Genomic DNA, 22156 nt, shown 5'->3' with positions numbered 1-22156 from the left:
AGTATACTATAGTGTTCCATCAAGTCTCAAAGCATGGGCTAATAATACGAAAGCATCTACCACTGCGTGGACTTTATTACCAACAAATGAATTTGCACATGACATTTAAATAATATCTGAAAGACGACGATAATAATAATAAAAATGATAATGACGGAAATAAAAGTCTTAGAGGATCATAATACAAGACGAACAACCAATGCGTGGACTCCATTACTAACAAATGGTTTTGTGGGATTGTAAAATGCCACGTAAAAGAAAACCTCAAACCCTAAATAACGAGGAGGAGGAGGATAATGACAGAAGTAATGAAGTGTGTGGTTGGTGTAATTATGGGTGGAATATGCCTACTTCGGCCATAGATTTTGGAAGAAAAAAGAAAAGTGGGGAATGTGAGAAAGTGAGTGGAATGGTGTAGGGCACTTTTGGGTTTTGAGTGGCTAACTACCAACTTAGTTTGGAGCCTTTTTGACTAGTAATGTATTGAACAGAGACATGGAGGTGTTGGTTGTTGGTAAAGAAGGCTTGGTGCTTTGAATGAAGCTCATTTTACCACAATTCAATGTATAGAGTAATAGTATACTTAGCATATATTGCTTTGCTTTCAATGTTCAAAGGAATCTAAAGACTCCCTTTTTTTGTAACCACAAACCACCCCTAACATTATAATATTTTAAAACTAACACAAATTTTTATGTGATTTAATCATACAAAGGGTCTTTTTATTGTCTAATTTTAAAATTTTAATATATATATATATATTACTATTATTATTATAATAGGCAAATTTGTACTTTCAAATGTTGGGTCAAAGACTAAGAATTACAAGCAAATAAATAAATGTCCTTGATGAGGAATGTCTAAGGGAAACAAAGTACAGATTTTGATGCTAACATTAATGGTAGGAGGTAGATTTGCATGTGGAAAAATCTAAGAACTGATTTGGAATCATATCAAACTTGAAATTTGAGCCGAATTGAGAGTTAGGTAGAATAAAGGTACAAATAAATAAAAATTAAATCAAAGAATGCAAAGAAGCAAGAGTTATTATGATCAAATGATTATTTTTGGATAACCAAAAACAATTTCTTAATATCATATAAAAACCTTATATAATGGAACTTGACATTAATCCTAGGAAGATTGGATGAGTAAGAGTATGTGCCAATGTGTCATACATACTCTTTTGGTTTTTATTTATTTATTTATTTATTTATTATTATTATTTTAATTTTTTTATTTAGGAGTAACACAAGTTCACACAATTGAATTCATGTATTTGGGAGTAGTGGGTTTATGGGTTTCACCTCCAATATTTCAAAAGCTTGTCCCCACTTTGTCACCCAATTTCAACTCAAAACACTTTGATATGCTGGCCTTGTACTTCAATTTTTATTTTTTTATTTTTGGATTTATTAAAGCATATTTTGACAAAGATTTTGTGGTTAGGTTTGAAGGCACTTGATGATGATACCTTTTTCATTGAACAGGTTCCTTATTGCCGCTCCCTAATGCAGAATTTCATAAAAAAAAAGAGAGGAAATATTCACATTTTTTACTATTTTATTATTTTTAATTGTTAATGTTATAAAATAGTTATAAAGATTTCCAAATAAACCAGCCTGACATTTTTCATTTTATGAAAAAATAAAGAAAATATATTTTTAAATATGAATTCATATAGAAATTAGAAATCTTGTGTGGTGAGCATGCAAAAGCTCTCATAACACTTGTTGGAAAAAAAAAATTACAATACCTTATTTACGATTTGGTATAATCACCAATACGGTGCACACACGGGCCATGCATAGGTTGTGCATGCCCGCATGATGCACATGAGGGTCACGCACGTAGTTCAAACTCTCTCAACATTTCTCTATTCAAAACCTAATGTACCCTTTGTCTATTTTTCATTTTTTCTTAATTCTAGTTAAACTTATAAAAAAAATTATCAAAACACAAACTCTATAAATCTTAATTTTCCTAAAAATAAAAAATAAATAATTTGATTCAAATGCCAATGTCCCCTACTCTCAAAATGTATAAACTTATTCTTTTTAACTCTTAAAATCGATATTAAACTAAAATAATTAAAAGGGTGTTAAAAAAAATATTTTTATTATTTTGATAAAAAATTAAAATTTTATAATTTTTTAAAATAATTTGTTCAAGTTTTAAAAATTAATTTAATTGGGAGTCATTGAAACACACAAAATACAAATTTTAAATTAGTGATACACAATTAGATAAAAAAAATTTCTATAATAAGACAACAAAATTAAAAAAATAAAAAATAAAAAGACAAAATAGGCCATATTGGATAAGGACAAAATGAACTTGTAAAAGAGAAGTTTATAATTTAATCCCAATTATTACTATTTTTTTACAACATAGGACAAAACAAAAAGATATTAAAGTAAAATCATTTAGTGGGTTGACTATTTTTTTTTTTTTAGTCCACCAATTTCCAAAATTTAAAAATAAATTAATATTAGTTAATATTCTATTTTACATACTTACACACATATCCACATAAATTTAAATTAATCTTCCAAGTTGGCCCCAAAAATATTTGGATAATTTGGAGGCACATGCATCACAACACATAATTATTATTATTTTATTTTATTTTTTAATTAAAATTTGCAATTTGCATGAAACAAGGGGTTGAAACCAATGGCGGAGACAAATTTAATAATGATGAATCTAAAAAAAGAGAAAAAAAATTAATAACTGATAAATAATTAATATGAAATTTTAATTATTTTTTATAATTAAAATATATTAAGTAATTAAAAAAATCCAAAAAAAAAGGAGAGTTGGATTGGTACTAGCAAAAAGATCATGTGAGTGCACCACAATTATTAATTATTATTATTATTATTATGATAATATTATGTATGGGATGTTAACAAAGACAATTTTTCCAAAACATTAGTCAAAAGTTGTCGGCATTAAATAACAAAAGCACTTTTGACTATTTTCTAAAATTTATGCAAAATTAATTATTAATTGTGTGTCTTCATTTATAAGGAATCAACAACCATTTGCATGGGGAATTTCAAAAAAATAATCCACAATATTTAAAAAATATTTAACCTTAATAAAACTTCTCATCTTTCTTATGCCGCCTAAGATGGCAAGGGGAGTTTTGGGTATTACCTTGTCTCGTCCCGATTATATATAAAATTAAAATTTAAAATTAATTTAATTTTTTATTTTTAATATATAATAATAAAACATTATAATTATTTAATTCTTTATAAAATATATTTATTTTAATGTAATTAAAAATTTTAAAAGAAATTTTAAAATTCTCATACCCATTCCACCTTACCCCATTTTTTTTTTTTTAATAAGACATGAATGAGAATTATTTTGATTAAACGGGGTGGGGTTGGGATGAGAGTGACTCATTCCGTCCTGTTACCATTCCTAAAAGCTACTAGATATTATAAACAAATATTAAAAATAAAAAAAAAATATATATTCAAAAGATAAGTAAGTAAAAGTGTGTTAAGTTGAACTTTGACTACAAATAAAAGTGATTTATATTAACTTAAACAAGAATAATACATTAAAAAAAAATTAAATTACAATGAAAAATGAATTTTGGTTTCCATGAAAGTGAAAATTTTATATCCGTCCTTATTTTCAACATAAATGATAACACAACAAAGATTGAAAGTCGGAAAAGATTTCTCCTTTTCATTTTCATTCTAGCATTTCAAATATGCCATAAATTTTAAGACCATGAAAAATTGAAAAGTACATATTGATTTATTAAATATTAACAATTACAATGAATTTATTATCATACTATACCATAAAATGAATTTATAGGAAATTTCATATTTATTCTTATTTTCAACATAAACGATAATATAACAAAAAAAAAAAGTAGAAAAGATTTCTATTTTCATTGTAGTATTCAAAATATGCCATAAATTTTAAGATGATGAAAAATTGAAAAGTATATCTTAATTTGTCAAATATTAACAATTGCAATTAATTTATTATCACTATAAAATGAATTTAAAGGGAAATTTCATATCTGTTCTTACTTTCAACATAAATGATAACATGACAAAAAATGAAAAGTTGAAAAGATTTCCATTTTCATTCTAGTATTCCAAACATGCCATAAATTTTAAGATGATGAAAAATTGAAATGTATATCTTCATTTGTTAAACTTTATAAATTAGAATTAATTTATTACCATTCTATATGAATGTATTTAAAATTCATGATAATAGTTGTTACAAGTTGTATAAGATTCTTTGGGTTAATTTCTCAAATAGTTGATAGATTTTTTTTTGTCAACCAATTATGATTTTGATTACGAAATTAAAATTAAAATATAACACTATGTCGGTTTAATTTCTCATAATAGTAACACGTTTCAATGCGTATCGAATTCATTGGTGTAATTTTATTTGGATATGTATAAAGTAAGATCGGAATTAAAGTATGAAAAAGTATGATTAAGGTGTAGAAAAAAATGAATAGAAATATAAATAATTGGATAAAAGAAATCATGCTGTCGGTCTTAAAAGTTGGGTAATTTTTGAAATGAAAATTAAGAGATTGGTGAAAAACCCATTTGAAAATTTTGAATTTTGGGCACCATAAATTTTGGTCTGACCAATAATGGAAATGTGTTGCGGCCCAATGAACTCACTTTCTTGTGCTTTACAAAGCAAAAATAGTGTACCAAAGTTGACTTCTCATGCCCAATCCACTTCTCAAATTTAGTTGACTTTTTCAAGTGGTGGAAAGACAAATAAAGATTTGTTTTTGTAAAGCAAATCAATCATTTTTTATTTTTTTATTTTTTTTACAATCCAAAATATAATAAAATCTACAATATTAATGAAACTTATTTCCATTTTTCTTTATTATCAACTCAAATCCTTTTTTAATTTTAATTATTATTAGTAAAATATTTCTTTTTTTTTTTACTAACTATTGATGAATATTTACAAATAAGTTAAAAAGAAAAATTGGTGTCATAATTATTGTCATTTTCTATCTTTACACAGATATTTTTTCTTAATAAAAAAAAAGGAATTAAGCCCGATAAAATTTAATTACATGGTAAACAAACTTAATAAACCTATTTATTATTACAATTATACTAATATATTATTGATATTTATGTAAATAAAAGTGTTATATTTATGAGAAAAATATGAAAAGTAAATCTTCTACTTTTGCAAAATAATATTTCTTTTGTAATAAAAAAAAATCATAATTAATTCAACCCCATAAAATTCAACAAAATCATGTTAATTATTACAATTAACCTACTAACAACCCCATCTTATTTCACCCAAAATAATAATAATAAGTTTAAGCCAATAATTATGACCCTTTTTTTTCAGGAAAAAGAAAAAGAAAAAGGAAAAGTCATCAAGAAATTAAATTCCAAAGAAAATGCATTGAATGTGGAGAAGCCAAAAGAAATGAGGAGAGAACAGAATAGTGGAGGTGTCAACTTTATCCAATAAGTTTCGAGGAAAAAAAAAAACAATGGTGAGACACAAAGGGCCTTTGTATTGGCTGAAAATTCAATGAACATTGATGAGACTCGAGAGGGTGCAGTCAACAGCAGTTATAATGCATGTGGGCTTTGCAATTTTGTGTTGTTTGTGTCCCCCACACAAGTCTCCAACAAAGCCTTGTAGCTATAAATATGGGACTCTCCAGCTTGCCTCAAAATCAGCAAAGTTGGAAAACTTTCTTCCAGTAGTATTGAATGTGATCAAAGAGGAAGTTTAATTGGTTTTTGTACTTGTGGGTCTGTAGAAATTAATATTTCTGGTTTTGCAAAGAAAGAGAGAAATGGAGACAAGAAGGCAGACTAACAAGGGAGAGGAGGGCATGGGTGTAAATACTGGTCATGAAGATACTGCTACTGCTACTACTGTTGATTGGAGAGGCAGACCCTCTAATCCTGAGAAGCATGGTGGAATGAGAGCTGCTTCCTTTGTTCTTGGTTTGTATCTCTCTTTGGCTCATGGGTTGATGTACTTGTTGAGAAAAAGTGGTTAATGGAAGTGGGTTTTTTTTTATGGTGTAGTTTGTAGAATTGTTTCATTTCTTGATATATATGTGGTGGTCGACTCAGGATTTTTGTGATTTTTTTTTGCAGGGCTTCAAGCATTTGAGATTATGGGAATTGCAGCAGTAGGGAACAACCTGATAACATATGTGATAAACGAGATGCACTTCCCCTTGTCAACGTCTGCAAACATAGTCACCAACTTTATAGGGACTGTCTTCCTCCTCGCCCTTCTTGGTGGCTGCATCTCTGATTCTTATCTTGGGAGTTTCTGGACCATGCTCATCTTTGGGTTTGTTGAGCTCTCTGTAAGCCTCTTCTCTCATCATCTCTCTCTCTCTCTTTCTTCCTTTTGGTTTTCTGCACTTTTTGTCTTTCTCTGACCCTTCCAGTCATTCAACAAAAGTGGCTCAAATTCTATAATGATGATAATAAAAACATATGTGTTTTGTGTGTAAGGTATGAGTATTCTAACAAAGTGGTGTTCTTTTCTTTTTGGTTTTTTTTGTGTTGTGAAGGGTTTCATATTGCTATCAGTCCAAGCCCATCTCCCCCAACTGAAACCACCCCAGTGCAACATGGTATCAGATGGAGAGCGTTGTGTAGAGGCAAAGGGTTTCAAGGCCTTTATCTTCTATTTGGCTCTCTACTTGGTGGCATTAGGGAGTGGATGTGTGAAGCCCAACATGGTTGCCCATGGGGCTGACCAATTCAACAGGGACAGCCCCAAACAGTCCAAGAGCCTCTCCTCCTACTTCAATGCTGCATACTTTGCCTTCTCCATAGGTGAACTTATTGCCCTCACTGTCCTTGTTTGGGTGCAAACCCATTCTGGCATGGACGTCGGCTTCGGAGTCTCTGCAGCTGCCATGGCAATGGGGCTGATCAGCCTGGTCTCTGGCACCCTCCTTTACAGGAATAAGCCCCCTCAAGGCAGCATCCTCACCCCCATTGCACAAGTAATTTCTATTGACTTCATCAAAATTTTCCCATTTTTTCTAGTGTTTGACACCATTTTACTAGCTGTTTGATTAGGACTAGACTGGATTGTTTACCATTTTCCCTATGCTAATGGTCAGAAACCACTCCATTTGAACTATTTTAATGAATTGAACTATTTGATTCTGCTGCTTATGTATGCAATCTTGTTCCCTTGTGCTGATCACAAAAAAACTAACTGATGGTTTGTTGAATATAATAAGATCATGTGGATATAAGAACACAAGTCCTGCCTGCCTTGAAAAAAGTCTTTATAACCTCTCTATTGTCGTAATTCCACCATTTTTATTTGTTGGGTGATGGCTGAAGTAATCAAAATTGGACTCCTTTTCAGGTTTTTGTGGCTGCAATTCTTAAGAGAAAGCAAAGGTGCCCACCTAGCCCACATATGCTTCATGGGAGCCAGAACAATGTGCTGGTTGGCAGCGTTGCCACGTCAAAATTCAAGTAAGTTTTTTCGTTCCATTTCTTCAATTTGTCTGTGTCTGTCCCCTTCATCCAAATCTTGTATGGCTTGACCCCATCTTCATACATTTTGTTTTTGTTATTGTCCCTTTCTTTTCTTTCTGATATTTTGAGTAATTCAGAGATTTTGCATACTTTCTGAGGCTTTTTTGCCATTTTTGAATGGTTCATATGATGTTCCTAATGACTGAGCAAATATAGGTTCTTGGACAAGGCCTGCATCAAGATCCAAGATGGGAATAATGTGAAAGAAAGTCCATGGAGACTATGCACAGTGGCACAAGTTCAGCAAGTGAAGATACTGCTATCAGTTATCCCGATTTTTGCCTGCACCATAGTCTTCAACACCATTCTGGCTCAGATGCAGACCTTTTCTGTCCAACAAGGGAGTTCTATGAACACCCAGCTCACAAAAAACTTCCACATCCCTCCAGCTTCCCTTCAAGCCATCCCTTACATTATACTCATATTTTTAGTCCCTCTCTATGATGCTTTCTTCGTGCCTTTCGCAAGAAGATTCACTGGAAATGTCTCTGGAATCTCCCCTTTACAGCGAATAGGCTTTGGCCTCTTCGTTGCGACGTTCTCCATGGTGGCAGCTGCCATTATGGAGGACAAGAGAAGGAATGCGGCGGTGAATGAGAAAAAAATTCTGTCCATCTTTTGGATCACTCCCCAGTTCCTAATTTTCGGTTTATCTGAAATGTTTACTGCAGTTGGCCTCATTGAGTTCTTTTACAAACAGTCCAGTACAGGGATGCAGGCCTTTTTGACAGCCATTACATACTTCTCCTACTCCTTTGGATTCTACTTTAGCTCTGTATTGGTTTCTCTGGTGAACAAGATCACCTCTAGTTCCTCTTCTGATGGTTGGCTCAAAGACGACGATCTCAACAAGGACCGACTCGATCTTTTCTACTGGTTGCTAGCAGTTCTGAGCTTCATCAACTTCCTGAACTATCTCTTCTGGGCCGGGTGGTGGTATTCATACAAGCCATCTTCCTCTGTCCCACTTCAGAGTGATGCTCATGGGGAAGAATTCATGGGCCAAGGCTTCAACTCCTCAAAAATTGTTGCAGATGTTAATAGCATACCTTGAATGATGAATTTCTCTATGGTCCGTATTGATACTATATAAACATATATATATATATAGATAAAACCCGGGGTTGTTTTAGGCTTATAGTTTTTGTAAAGATGTGAAGAAGAATGGCCTTGAGGGGAGCTTGTGGGGGTGGTAATATTATGTGGGTTTTCTCATCTCCTTGCTGTTTAAGGCCAGTGTCTTGTCCTTGTTCTTGTTAAGCAGATTTGAGAAAGCTCAAATGGGGTGTTGAAGATATGTATGTTTAAAGAGGAAATTGAAGATGATGCACTTTCTTTTTTTGTTACAAGGGTGCCATGGATCTGTGAGAGACTCAACAGAGGCAAAGCCCATTTGCAATGGCCATCAAATTCTGCTTAAATTTTAATAGTATAATTCCTTGATCATGGGGAGGAGCTCATCACATAGTTTTTTCTTGAATGATGAAAAGAGGAATATGGCCACCACTGCTTTTGTCACAATCTAAACCACATTGTGATGTGATGCATGTAAATGGAACATCATCAAACCCCTATAAATAATGTCAAAAAGATATATAAAGAGAGAGGGGGAGAGAGAGAGAGAGAGAGAGAGAGAGAGAATCTATCAGGAAGATGTTCCCATTTTTCCTTTTTTACTTTCTTTTTTTTGTTCTTCTGTTAATGATTTACCTTTCTGCAATGGAACATGTCCAAACATGTTTTGGTGTTGGAGGTAGGGCCCCCCCTGCAACCCCCTTTGCCATTGCTCTCCTCCTAACACCACTGCCATGTTGTTCATAAAAGTGTTGCCTAAAAGCCTAACAAATGTCCCTCTCCTCAACCCAAAACATACAACTTTTCATGGCATGGATCACTAGATTGCTCCACTAGTAGAATGTAATCTAGCATATACCAGAAGAAAAAAACAGAAAAAGAAAAAATGGAAAGGACACAGCAAAGTGATGTGGCCATATAGACCAAAAGATTGGTTTGTGGTTTCCTTTTATCATTCTATCTCCACCAATCTCCTCCTCCTTGTTTCCCTCTACTTAAATACTCAATTAACCACTACTAAGTACCCTGTACCTCTTCAATTAACATCATTCTATACCAAGTTGAGTGTGTGCCCCATTACATAACAAGTATTTTAATCTAAATTGTCTCTTTCTAAGAGGTCAAATAGACATCGATTTTAAGTCTCAGAGCCAAAAGTCGAGATAGATATAAAATTTAAGTTCCAAATGCAATTGTAAAAAGTTAAGATCTCTTTTATAATTATTTTCGAGAATAGGTTTGTATTTAAAAAATAAATCAGAAAACAGTTTTTTGTTCTTAAAAACATAAAACATGGTATTTTCACATAACATCTTTTACTTATTTTCAATTATTTTCACTTGTTTTTTGAAAATTATTTTAAAAAATAATTATACAAACATGTAAAATTATTAAAAATAAAGTACTAGATATAAAAATTATTTTTAAAACATATTTTAAAGTATTAAAAATTGGTTAAAAACATTTCATGTTTCCAAATAAATTTTTCGCTCCACAAAATATTAGAGAACCGATTTAAAAAAACTATTCTCAAAAACTATTTTTTCAAAACTATTTGGGAAAATAGTTATCAAACGAGGCCTAAATGTATGGATCGAGATTTCTTAAATTAAATCTAGGAAATGAATAAAGTTTCGAAAAAACATGTAGTATCGATTTAGTATCAAATCAAATTTTAATTTAGGCCATTTAAATATATGACAAAATTTAAACCACTGAATGATGGTACAAAGAAATAAGACAAAAGTGTAAAGAAAAAAAAGACTACATATCAAGTATAAAGCTATAAAAACATTATGAAGCAATGGGATTTGGAAGCACACCTAACACCCCTAATTGGTGGTGCTTTTTCAATATGATATCGAAAGGGTGCCATTCACTTCCAATCCAAACCCTAAAGTTCTAAGAAATACTAAGAATCAAGGTTAGGTACATTGAACATGAAGGTTTAGAAAATGAGGTAAGAGATGAGTGGGGGGCATTGGTAGCATAAGAATGACAAAATCTGATGTAAAGGAAGCTCACGGGAGCTCATAAAGAAGTGACCCACATCCTCTATCATAGCACGACTTATCCATTTTATCACAACTTATCCATTTTATCCTGTCTCATATCATTCGTACTCTGAAGATGTTGTTTGTCTCTTAAGCTTTCAAATAAAGGATGATTAGTGTTATAGGTTGGTTAGATGAATTAGGCCTATTTCACCACCTATACCTCTTTTGATTAAATCATATTCTAATAGTAACTCTAGAAAGCATAAGATGGATTATGTTACATGGGTTCGGGTGTTGGTGTGGGTCAAATCATGTTCTATAGATTCGGATGAATGTATGTGTCTTGGTGTTTAATCATTCATTTGTCAGATCTTAGAATTTAATTACATGAATGACAAAGAAAAATCATTCTTCTCCTTTTAAACAAGATTATCCGATGCAATACAAATCCCACCACACTCAGACCTGTGTGGACACCATTGAAGATTCCTTGTGTCATGGACAACAGATTTCATTCTAATTTTTTAAATAGTAATTATTTGCACATGTTTCAACATTGATTTGTTTGCATTCAATTCCAGTAGGCTGACAAGAACAGCATCCCAAAAGACGTGTATCTGCTCGAGACCCTTTGAAAGAGACTTGTCAACAAGAAAAAGCAAGGGCCACCAGCAATTAGATTCTTAAGATGGAAGCAATGGCAACAAGGGTTGAGGTGAAGAGAAATCAAAAGAACAAGGGCCTTCATAGTAAGAATTGGAAGTGTTGTTAAGATTAAAGCATCTGTTCAGTAAGATAAAATCCTCGGGAACCATGTACTTTTGTGTTCTCTAAACTCTCTCTATGTTGAACTGGTTGGCAATGGGCAAGACTGAAGAAGTAACATACAATTAACATACAGGAAAGGGGTCCCAATCTTTAATCGTCAGTATCAGCGCTTCCTCCCTTGAGATGCAAGTGCTTTTCCCTTTTCTGAAACTCTGTCAATCCTTTCCCGCTTCCAGTCACACCAACCTTGCCGTTTGGATCATCAGGAGACTTGAAGATGCTTTCTCGCTTGCGGCCCGAAAAGAAACCAATCTGGGAATTTAAAAACATTACAGATACAAAGAAGAAAAGAAAAAAAGGGTATAAGAGCCATGTAGATCAAAGGTAGGACAAAAGCTAACAGAGTGAAGGAGGTGTGCATGCTCTACTCAAAAAGTATAGGTCTATTAGGTAGTTCTGTATGAGTGGAAGTACTGGAGACACTAATAAACTAGAAATCTCCAGAACTTCTAAAAATGTGTTTAAAGAAACAGAAAATGAAACACTGAGAAAATATGTTTTGTGGGTGAAAGCGGCCCCAACACCAAGGGAAGACAATTCCCAAAATGTATCCGTTTCATGCTTCTCAAGCCTTTTATTTCTTTAATCATTTCTCATGTTTATTTTTCTTGACCTTAACAATGCCTCTACTGGCTTTGTCTAAGTTTCTCATTAGACTGGGAGTTTCCCATACATATTTTAAGACAATGGCTCTTTCCATTTCCCATACATTTTTTTGGTTTATGCTTCCCATTTTGGTTTCCCATGTCATTTCCCACTTCTGCTTTTCATAGGGTGGATATGTTTTTAAAAGTAGCCCACATGTGTGCATGTATTTACCCATCTTTTCTTGGGTGCAGGACAGGAAAGAAAGAGGGGGGAGGCAGGAGACGGGATGGGAGTGAACAGGTAAGAAATTATATCATAGAAGGGTACCATAAAAGGGATGAACCTGAGCATGCAGGAAGCATACAAGGAAAACCCAAATGGAGGGAAAAAGAAGGAGGCCACAAGACAGGAGGCCAAATGCAGGCCTCAGGCCAACCACAAGCTATAAAAAAATAATAATAAAAAAAAATAAATAAATAAAATAAAGCAACAGAAGACAGTTTGCAAATGCAAAAATGGCTCCCAACACACCTTTTTAGCCCTTCCTTTGGTTGTCTGGAACTGCTGCCAAGCATTCTGCCGCTTATTCTGTGTGACTTCAAGTTGCTCAAACCGCATCTTCGACTTAAAAGCATGTATCTTTTTGCGCTTAGCAATTTTCTGCAAATATTATGGTCAACAAGCGTATCATCATAGTTTCTTGACAAGTAAAAGACAACCCATGGACAATGAAACATTCTAGGTGGCCAAATTATTGATTGAGTCATTGTAAACAAACTCATCAAATTGACATAAGAAAAGAAATTAGATATGGTTGGTGGCTGGGGAGTTGGGAGGATGACCTAAAAGAAACACATCATCAATGGAATTAGGACAATGGGTCCTTCCTTATTTTTGCCTAAAGGTACTACTTCAAGAATTGTAAAACCAGAATAGCTTATTCAAAATCATACTTCAGAAGTCTGTCCAGAAGGGAGGCACTCTATATTTTCAGAAGGATGACAAATTTTGGAACCAAAGCACCTATGTTCACAAACAATTTCTATAATTTGGACCAAAGCTGTGAAAATATGATTTAAGCTAATTTCTCAATTAAAAAAAAATATAGGATTTCATAATGGCAAGAGAAATGCATCCTATGCAAGGCTTTTAATTTAGCTGTAACTCATTCCAAAAGAAAATGGTGAAAATTTGAATAGTAACTCCACCCACCACATCTTCAGGATCATCAGGTTCTATACGAAGCTTTGCTGGTAAACTTCGTGATTGGAAGTCAGTGGCAGCAGCCTGTGCAATCTTCCTTTTGATTGCCTGTTTTGTAGCTTCTGCTTCCTTCTCTGCTTCCAGCAAAGCGTTTACTTCTTCTTGAATTGGCCTTACATTGCCAGGATCCACCTGGAATTAGCCAATGTTAGTAAATTACCATGCTCCCAATATTTCGTTTGAAAACTAAATACATGAACAATAATCAGGCAAAAAGATGAACTCCATATGCCATAAAAGGATAAAAGAACATGAACAAAATTTGCATAATATCACTATTGACATAATAATAAAATAATAAACTCAAAAGGTGGAATGGCCAGGCAGAATTTGTTTTGCAAACAGATATATTTTCTTAAAAGCAAGAAAGTATGCGTTGCTGTGGTCTGACGACGATCATGGTGGTTCAATTGACAACAATGTTAGTGCAGATGGTAGGATCAATGGAGGAGGAGACTGTGAAGAGGTGGTTATGGTAACAGCAGTGGAAGAAGCGGTGATCAGAGTGGCAGCTAATGTTCTGTCAGCAGTAGTTAGGATCTACACATATTTACATAGTATATTCCATGAACTATTATAAACAAGACGAGTTGCATGCTTTGTGTGCGCCAAAAGGAAATTTCAGATGTTATGGTCACATCCTTGGTCACTTTGCACTAACAAGAGGAGATATCTATGGTCCTGTGCCATTACAGCTATGTTAGGAGTACTTTAGTCGGCAAGGGATGACAGGATCTTTGATGAAAACCATGGGTCACCGGATAACCTAACTTCTATTTAGCTAACAGTGAACAAAGATATTGTTGGAATTTCTTTGAGCATCATTCTGAAGTATCAGCCCATTTTCAGTCAGTGGATCCCTCCCCATTCAAGTAAACTTCTGCTTAATTTTGGAACTTTTTAGGGGCCAATCCTTGTCAAATGGGAATAGAAGAACTTTTAATGGTAATAATTAGGCTTGTGTTCTTTCTATCCTAAGTGATTTTGTTACCAAAGCAGAGATCTACATCTGCTGGAGGGTCTAAAAGAGGTTGCTGTTATGGGGGATAACCTTGTCACTAGGGGAAATTCCTTGGCTATCATAACCTTGTCACTAGGGGAAATTCCTTGGCTATCATTTCTTAGGGTACTATAGGGAATAGTGATCTTGCATTCTAATCATTGGATGGGGAGGCTTTAAACCTTTCCCAAGGTTTAGAGGCTTCTTTAAGCCAGGTGCAAAGATCAGAAAATCTGGAGGAGAACATTTTGACAAAATGGTGTATGGAACTCCAAGTTGTGTGAAAAGGAAACTACTAACACCCTTGCATTGTTGAGTGGTGTTTGTTGGGCTTTGTTTTGTTCAGTTTCTTTTGGTTGTTTTGGTAGGTATCAGAAATTGAGGCAATGAATAAGGCTATTCTGGGAAACTGGCTTAGTAGATTTTTTGTTTGAAAGCAAGCATTTTGTGGCAGCTAATTTATGCTCTTTTGGTGTGCAGTGGATGATGCACTCTTCAATTAGGGGTGCTCATTTGAGCAGGCATGGGTAGGAAAGAAGAGAAAAAGGCATAAAAGGCTGCTCCTTTGTGTTTGTTTTGGACCATTTTGGAGGGAGAGAAACAGGAGAGCTTATGAAAATTAAGAAAAAATGGACCAAGCAATTGAACGTTCTTTCTTGTGTATCTTTTTGGAATGGCCAAGAGTGTCTATAGGGGATTGTTCCTTGTCTATGTAGGACTTTGTGGATTGGTTAGGTTCTACGAAGGGAGTGGGTGCTGTTTTTTGTGCCTTCACACTGTTTTTTGGTCTTTTGGCTTCATTGTATACATCATTTATAGAACATACTTAAAACATTTCCTTTCATTGATAATACAATTATTATTTACCTATCAAAACTAGATTTATTCCTTCAAAAGATTTATTACTGAGAAGGACAATTGCTGAAGAAGAGTGGTCAGATAGTATGAGGGAAGAATTGGAAGAATAGTGGTCCAAGGCAATGAAAGTTTCCTTTGCACTGGGGTTATGGAAATAAATCAGGATTGAGCTCAGGGGCAGTGCTCACTGACAGGTTCAAGGTGGAACATGGGCCGCAGATTGATTACAGTTGGTAAGGACGTTAGAGTAGCTGAATATTGGAAATTGAGAGGTTGGTTAGACAGTGAATCTGAGATTTATTTTTAAAATTTTCAGGATTAGGATCTAGACAATCTTTCAGTAGCCTTTCTTAATCAAATTTAGCTTGTGAATGCATGTACAAATAGACAGGATGACTTCTTATGGATTTTTTTAAAGGCTTCTTCTTATGGATGCTGACTTCAGAAAAGAATTTCTTGGTTAAGTCTTTCTATAAGGAGACAATCAAGGAGGTACTGATGAATCCAGCCAAAGATACCTGGGTTCCTACAGAGGGGGGATGCTCTGCGCAGGCAGCAGCTAAGGTTGGAGAATTCACCATTAACCAGCTAGTTAGAAAAGGGTGAATTACCCCAAAAGAGTGTTGTCTGCATTTGTCAAACGACAACACCATGGATCATAATGTTGCTTCACTACCCAGTGGCTCATTACCTGTGGTCTATATTTCTTTCTATTTTTTAAGTGGATTATCCCATAAACCTACAAACAAGCATTGGTTCACCGAGAGATGGGGGAGAAAGATGTTGAGTAAAGCCCCTGATGAGCATTGTTTGAGGGTTGCAAAAATATCTCAGTAGAAATAAGTCTTCAACAATACAAGAGAATAATGAGAGAAATCATACCTCTTCTTTATTCCCCCATCCATCATAGGAAACATAATACCCATCTGGGGTCAAGGAATCGATTGTTGCTTCATACCTGAGGAATCAACTAATCAAAACAGACAATAAAAAATAGATAAAACAAATGAAAAAATAATCAGAATTTGATTAGAAGTTTAGATGTCTTTATTTTACTCACCATTCCCCATCTTCACTCCAAACTGCTTGAACTTTTGTGCCAATAGGGAATTTTCCGTAATGATCAGAGTTGTTTCCTGGCTCCTATTTGTAAACAATAAAATAAAAAAATGAGTGAGTGAGAGAGAGAGAGAGAGTATTTATTATATATTATATATATGAAATATGTAAATTTTTTTATTAGTTTATCAAAATTTCTATACAATTGCATGACTTGGAATGAGTAGTTTGACAAATGTAGTACATAATTATATTATATATACTACTAGTACTAATCTCTAATGAAGTGTTTTCTTCCTGGTTTTTTTATTTAAACAATACTTCTATTCTGGCATGTCCATGGTGGGTTGGACCAATGTACATCCATATGGTACAGAAAATATTATTTTAAAACTCTAGATCTGTGGAGATTGTCCAACACATGTTCACTTGTCTAGCAGTTATGTCCAAAGCTGAATCCGCAGCTTGCCAGAGTGAATTTCTCTCTCTTTTACCACTCAAAATTAAATACTGCCTCTACAAAAATCTAAAGATCTTACATGCAAGGCAAACAAACATTAAAGAGGTAATAACAATGGCACATTAAGCATGGATAAAGGATACTTTAAAAACAGATTTACCATTAAATGCTCAGAGCTTCCCCCAGACTGGTGCTGAATGGGAGATGCATCAGCATTTGTCCCAAATGCTGGTAGAGATATCTCACTTTGCTTTGCAGTTGCCAAGAGTTCTTCCGTTAACACAATCACCTGCAGTCTCACATACTTTAGCCCAAGTCTAGATAGTAAATACAATTATATACATCATAAAGGCTAAATTATCGTTGAATTTCGAACTTCTAATCTCAGTGTGAACATCTGAAATCAGGGGGAGAGAGAAGCAGGCTGGCCATCACGACACATAGCACACCTGCACAGGAACCAAGATACAAATGATGGGCATCGTGATAATACTTCTAATTTTCACATGCAGATTTAAGTATTATTTTCTAAATTGTCCACAGACCTACCATTTCCAGAGTTTATGATTTTAGATGCCCTTGAAATATCAATATTACCATCCCCATCCATATATCCAATATCTAGAATAGTTGTAGGTATTAGAAGATCAATATTGAAATGTCAGAGTATCTACCGATGTCATAATTTCTGTCCATGTATAAGCAATTTCCAGATGATGGAGACACTAATGATATTTTTTTGATTGGAGACACTAATGATATTACAGATATGCTTAACAACATACAACAGATATAGCAATATCAGTGATTATTTAGAAACTCAAGCAACCTCTCATATTTAAATGCAACTCAACACATACTTAAAAATATTAGTTGAACTCCAACAATGAGAACTCGATATTACACAAGGCTTCTTTCTAACACTTTGATATATTGACCCTGCACTTGAGCATCCAGTGGCATTCATCACTTGAATTATTTTTTGACAGATAATTCATCACTTGAATTATTTTAACAGCTAACTGCAACATATCACACTTACCTTGTTTAATAATGCATGTTTTTAATATTTACATATTTTTAACAATTAGATTGCTTCTTCAAAAGCTTTCATCTTGATATTTTATTGCTAACTCTCTTCTAAAATAAAAATAAAAATCTTGCACCAGTAGCCCCACCTATATGTTTTTAATTTTTAAGCCTTGAAACATACCCTGAAATCAATATTTTAAACTCTTTTCTTACATGAAGGCCATCCTCACCTTTTCAACCAAAAATCACAACAATCCTCCACAGAAATTTTCTCAGCCATTAACGCTGCTTCTTTTTGAGCAACAAAATGAGTCCTTAAAAGAAAGATAAAAAATAGACATAAAATCAAGAAATATAATTGTAGTGGAAAACAACCAAATAATCACATCTATGAAAAGTCCTCTATCTTGTCTCAAAATAAAAACTCTAGACTGTAAATTTTGATGAGAAAATCTAGGAGATGAACATTATGAGAAATCAAACAAAGAAAGATTAAAAGAGAGAGAAAGAGAGAGAGAGAGAGAGAGAGAGAGCAGATGTAAAGAGAACAAATATGGAAAAGAATCACCTCTTGGAGCTCCTTCTCCATGTCTGAAGAAAGATTCAGAAAAAAAAAATGATAAACAGATGTAAAGGAGAAGAAATATGGATAAAAATCACCTCTTCAAGCTCCTTTTCCATGTCCACATATTCAGAGTTCCCTGGGTCATCAACCAAAAGCTTTCTGACCTGATACATAAGTGGGATGGAGTCATTTAAGATAAAAAAACATTTAGACAACAGTATTGCAATAATTTACACACACCAAAATCAACAGAGAAAATGTACTTAAGATTAAGATGTGTGTATTTATAGTCATAGGATTAATTGTTTGTTGAGAATTTTCACCTTTTTTGGCACTCTAAGTATCCCATGTTTAGTCCACCTATTTCCTAAGAACAAAGCAACTAATCAATACACCAAAGCGCACACAAAGAACTATAAGCAGATCTGTACAACCTTATATCCTCATCCAATATAAATACAAAGAATTCAGTCTTCCCTGCTTCCGAATTACATACATCTTCTTAAGACAAGTTTGGATAGAAAGGAAAACGGATTCTTCAAAATTGTGGAGTCATCAATCTTGATGGTGAAAAATCAGTTTATAAAAGGTCTATTCTTGTGATCAAAACATGTATTGTTAGATGTTAACCTGTCCTCTGTAGATTTTGTAGATAGTCTAGGGTCATGTTAAATCAGTTATTCCATGGTGCACCAAGTATACACCAGTGTACTTGGATTTTATCCCCTTTTTAGTCGGCACTTTTATTGATAAATATGTTTATTTCCCTATTAAAGATATTAAATTAATAAACAAGACAAGTGTGTGTAGAACAAAACACCTCCCCCACCCCAACTCCAACAAAAAAAAAGAAAAAGTAAACAGCTCATAGATTTCATTCGCAGAAGAAAGAAAAAAAGGTGGTTAAATGGTCATCATAACCACAAGTAATAACTCTAGTTTTCTCATCCTTCGAGCCATATAAAATCTCAAGTACTATTCAGATTCATCCAATCAGGATAGGTGGCTTAATTATCAACTTAATTAGATGCCTTAGCAATATTGTGGTAGGCACTGACCAATTATTTCAGCCGCAAACCCAAACTCATTTTTCTACCAACTCATGTAGCATTTAATATAAACTCTTAAGTTTTGGAACAGTGATTTGACCCTGCTAAATGAGTTAATAAATATCGCCAATAACTTAAAGTTTTGCATCCAAAAAAGAGGAAAACACATGCAGAAACAAAGCACACATCAAATGCATACTTTCTTGGGAGGGAAAAAAAACACTAACAAATTGTTTCCACTTCCAGAGGAATCTTGCAGGAAGTATTCCCTCACTATTCTGTTTCATTCCTGATTATTGATAAGGATGACTTCTTTCACTAATGTTATTCATCAATACTTCCTTTAAAATCCCGCATATCTCCAACTTAAAAGACTCACCCAACCCAACCCTTTAAAACCATGAATACCTTTTCTCCTTCCTCAATGAGACCCCAAAAGGATTAGACTAACCTTCAATGTCAAAGGTCATGGAGTAAAGTTGATCAATTTCTGCTCCACCATAGAATCCACAGACCCTTGTGAGATCATCAAGCACCCCCAAGGAAAATGCCCAAGTCATTGCTTCTCCCAGTCATGGGTTCTGCTTCGGTTATTATGTCATTGTAAAACTCCCTGTCTTGGAGCTTCATCAAACCTTTTAAATGCTTTAACGATTGGTCATGCCTCTCTTTTGTTTCATTTTTCATTCCACGATATTAGAGTATTAAGTATCTCACTCCAATTTACAGAGAAGACTGCTAATTTTTTAACGGTAAATGTTGCACACATGTATTGCACCAAAAGCATAGAGAAAACATCAATTGACAATTCAATTTTCGTGGAAAATCCAATAATGCTCAAAGTTAGTTAATTAGTTTGTTTAAAACCAAATGAATTTTTTGACGCGAACTAATTTAAGAGAGAGAAAAAAAAGTAAGAAAGGATCCCCTTTTCCCTTTTCTCCCTCCATCAAAACTCCCTTCACCTCCCCCCAGGCGAAAAAAAACACAAAAAAAAAAACCTTTTTTATGTTCGTTTCCCCTCGTTTCACAGGAACCAAGCAGAATTTCAACAAACAGGTATTTAAATAAACCCTAATTCAGTAAATTCCAACAAAACACACCCAAATCAAACCCAAACCAAAAACAAAAAAAAAACCCCGAATTGAAGCAGTATCAGCAAAAAACTGAACCCCCATCCCGTTTGGTTGCCGAGAAACAACAGGAAAAGAATAGAAATGGCAAAACTCAGAAACCCCCAATCGGGCTCTTCCAAGTTTGTTTTTTATTTCTCTTTTCCGCCGTTTCTAATTTCCATCACAATTTTCACAGAAACCAAACATAGCACAGAACTCAAAAACCAAAAATTCATTCAATATTACAAATTAAGGGAAAAAAAAAAAAACCTGTTGAAGCTGATCCTTGTAAGTGGAGAGATTGGAGGCGAGTTCATCGATGCTTAGCTCTTCTCCGCCTTGCATATTTCTCCTTTCAAAGACTGATTTTGGTGTTGTGATTACTTGAAAAGAAGAGAGAGAGCGCAAAAGAATTGATATGTGGATTAAATCCTGACAGTTCACAAGAGAGACGAACTCATCAAAACCCTGCCCGTCTCAAACTGAACGTCTTTTATGTGTTTTTTTTTTTTTTCGGGTATTAGGCCCATTTTTATGGCTGGGCCCACTAACAGCAGCCCATCAAGATAAAACGGCCTGTCTCGGATGTGAATTTTTTTTTTTAATACTTAGGATATGTTTATTAGGCTGCAAATTGGGCACTTGGTTGAGTTGATGACTAATTCGAACCGATCCGAATTAAGAAATAATCAATACAATTCTAATCCAATCTTATTTTTCTAAGCTAATATTAAGTTTAAGCTCAAGTGAATCGGGTTGCATAATTTAAAATTTATTTATGATATTATTTTAATGTATTTATATGAAATTTTAAATAATAAATAGGACAATTTTATTTAAAAAAAAAAATAAATATAAATTTATACATTTTCTAAAAATAATGAAAAACATATGATATAATATAATTTGATCTTTTTTTCTTAAAAATAGAAAAGGAAAATAAATATTATTGGTAAAATAAGATGTATTATAAATATTATAAAAATATTAAATTGAGTTCGGATTGGGCTCAGGTTGTTTGAACCTTACCTTAAGCCCAACCCAAATTGAAATTGAGTTGAAAAAACCTAATCCAAGCTCAACCTAAATATTGAAAATGATTGCCTAAGCTAGCCCAAATCTCAGGTTGGTTTCAAGGTGGATGGGGTCAGCCCACCTAAGTTGCATTCTACCTGATACAATACAATATTGGATAAGAAATAGGATAATATAGCCCATTGTTCGTCCAATCAATATATTTTTCCATGTTTGATTAATAATGGAATAGAATAAGTTATCTTATTACTTATTTCATAGATAATATAATCTACATTAAAGTATCATGTTCATTAGATTTAATATTTAAAAATATCATATCCCATTGAAAATCACATCTTAGAATATATATTTTCCATACAATTAGATATGATATCTTATGATATACGTATCTTATTGTATTCTAACCCATCAACCAAATTTAGCATTTATGGATATGAATGATGAAACTAATGGGAGGATCTATTGGCAGAAAAGAAAACAAGCAAGAAGAAAGGGATTTGGGGAAACCTGTGTTGAAGAGATCGTATGCGGAAGTGGTAAAGAGACCGAGAGGTAGTGATAGAAACTCAGTCAGAGTGGAAGTACGAAGAAAGGAAACCCACTGAAACTTGCGAAAATTGGAACATTGTATTGTTGGGAGTTGGAACCCTAGGTCA

General features: G+C 33.6%; 2 protein-coding genes across 5 annotated transcripts; one reads left to right on the top strand and one right to left on the bottom strand.

Moving 5' to 3' along the window:
• Nucleotides 1-5623: 5623 nt before the first annotated feature.
• Nucleotides 5624-8920, top strand: LOC117926235 (protein NRT1/ PTR FAMILY 4.3-like). Its single transcript, XM_034845313.1, has 5 exons — nucleotides 5624-5999; nucleotides 6156-6373; nucleotides 6584-7024; nucleotides 7399-7511; nucleotides 7731-8920. The coding sequence occupies exons 1-5, from the start codon at nucleotides 5846-5848 to the stop codon at nucleotides 8626-8628; spliced, it is 1824 nt and encodes a 607-aa protein (XP_034701204.1). The 5' UTR covers nucleotides 5624-5845; the 3' UTR covers nucleotides 8629-8920.
• Nucleotides 8921-11361: 2441 nt separating this feature from the next.
• LOC117926866 (survival of motor neuron-related-splicing factor 30) lies at nucleotides 11362-20946 on the bottom strand. Of its 4 annotated transcripts, XM_034846160.1 has the most exons (11): nucleotides 20733-20819; nucleotides 18622-18665; nucleotides 18394-18462; nucleotides 17964-18047; nucleotides 17078-17150; nucleotides 16862-16990; nucleotides 16243-16325; nucleotides 16065-16140; nucleotides 13274-13456; nucleotides 12593-12721; nucleotides 11362-11725 (listed from the first exon to the last, which is right to left on the bottom strand). In XM_034846160.1, the coding sequence occupies exons 5-11, from the start codon at nucleotides 17096-17098 to the stop codon at nucleotides 11564-11566; spliced, it is 783 nt and encodes a 260-aa protein (XP_034702051.1). In that variant the 5' UTR covers nucleotides 17099-17150; nucleotides 17964-18047; nucleotides 18394-18462; nucleotides 18622-18665; nucleotides 20733-20819; the 3' UTR covers nucleotides 11362-11563. The 4 variants fall into 4 exon arrangements, with proteins under 4 accessions (XP_034702051.1, XP_034702053.1, XP_034702050.1 ...); XM_034846162.1 differs by lacking the exon at nucleotides 17964-18047; XM_034846159.1 differs by lacking the exons at nucleotides 17078-17150; nucleotides 17964-18047.
• Nucleotides 20947-22156: the final 1210 nt, after the last annotated feature.

This window comes from Vitis riparia, chromosome 12, assembly GCF_004353265.1.
Source record: "Vitis riparia cultivar Riparia Gloire de Montpellier isolate 1030 chromosome 12, EGFV_Vit.rip_1.0, whole genome shotgun sequence".
Taxonomy (NCBI): Eukaryota; Viridiplantae; Streptophyta; class Magnoliopsida; order Vitales; family Vitaceae; genus Vitis; species Vitis riparia.
Note: the sequence above shows the minus strand (reverse complement) of the source record. Positions and strands in the feature narration are given on the sequence as shown.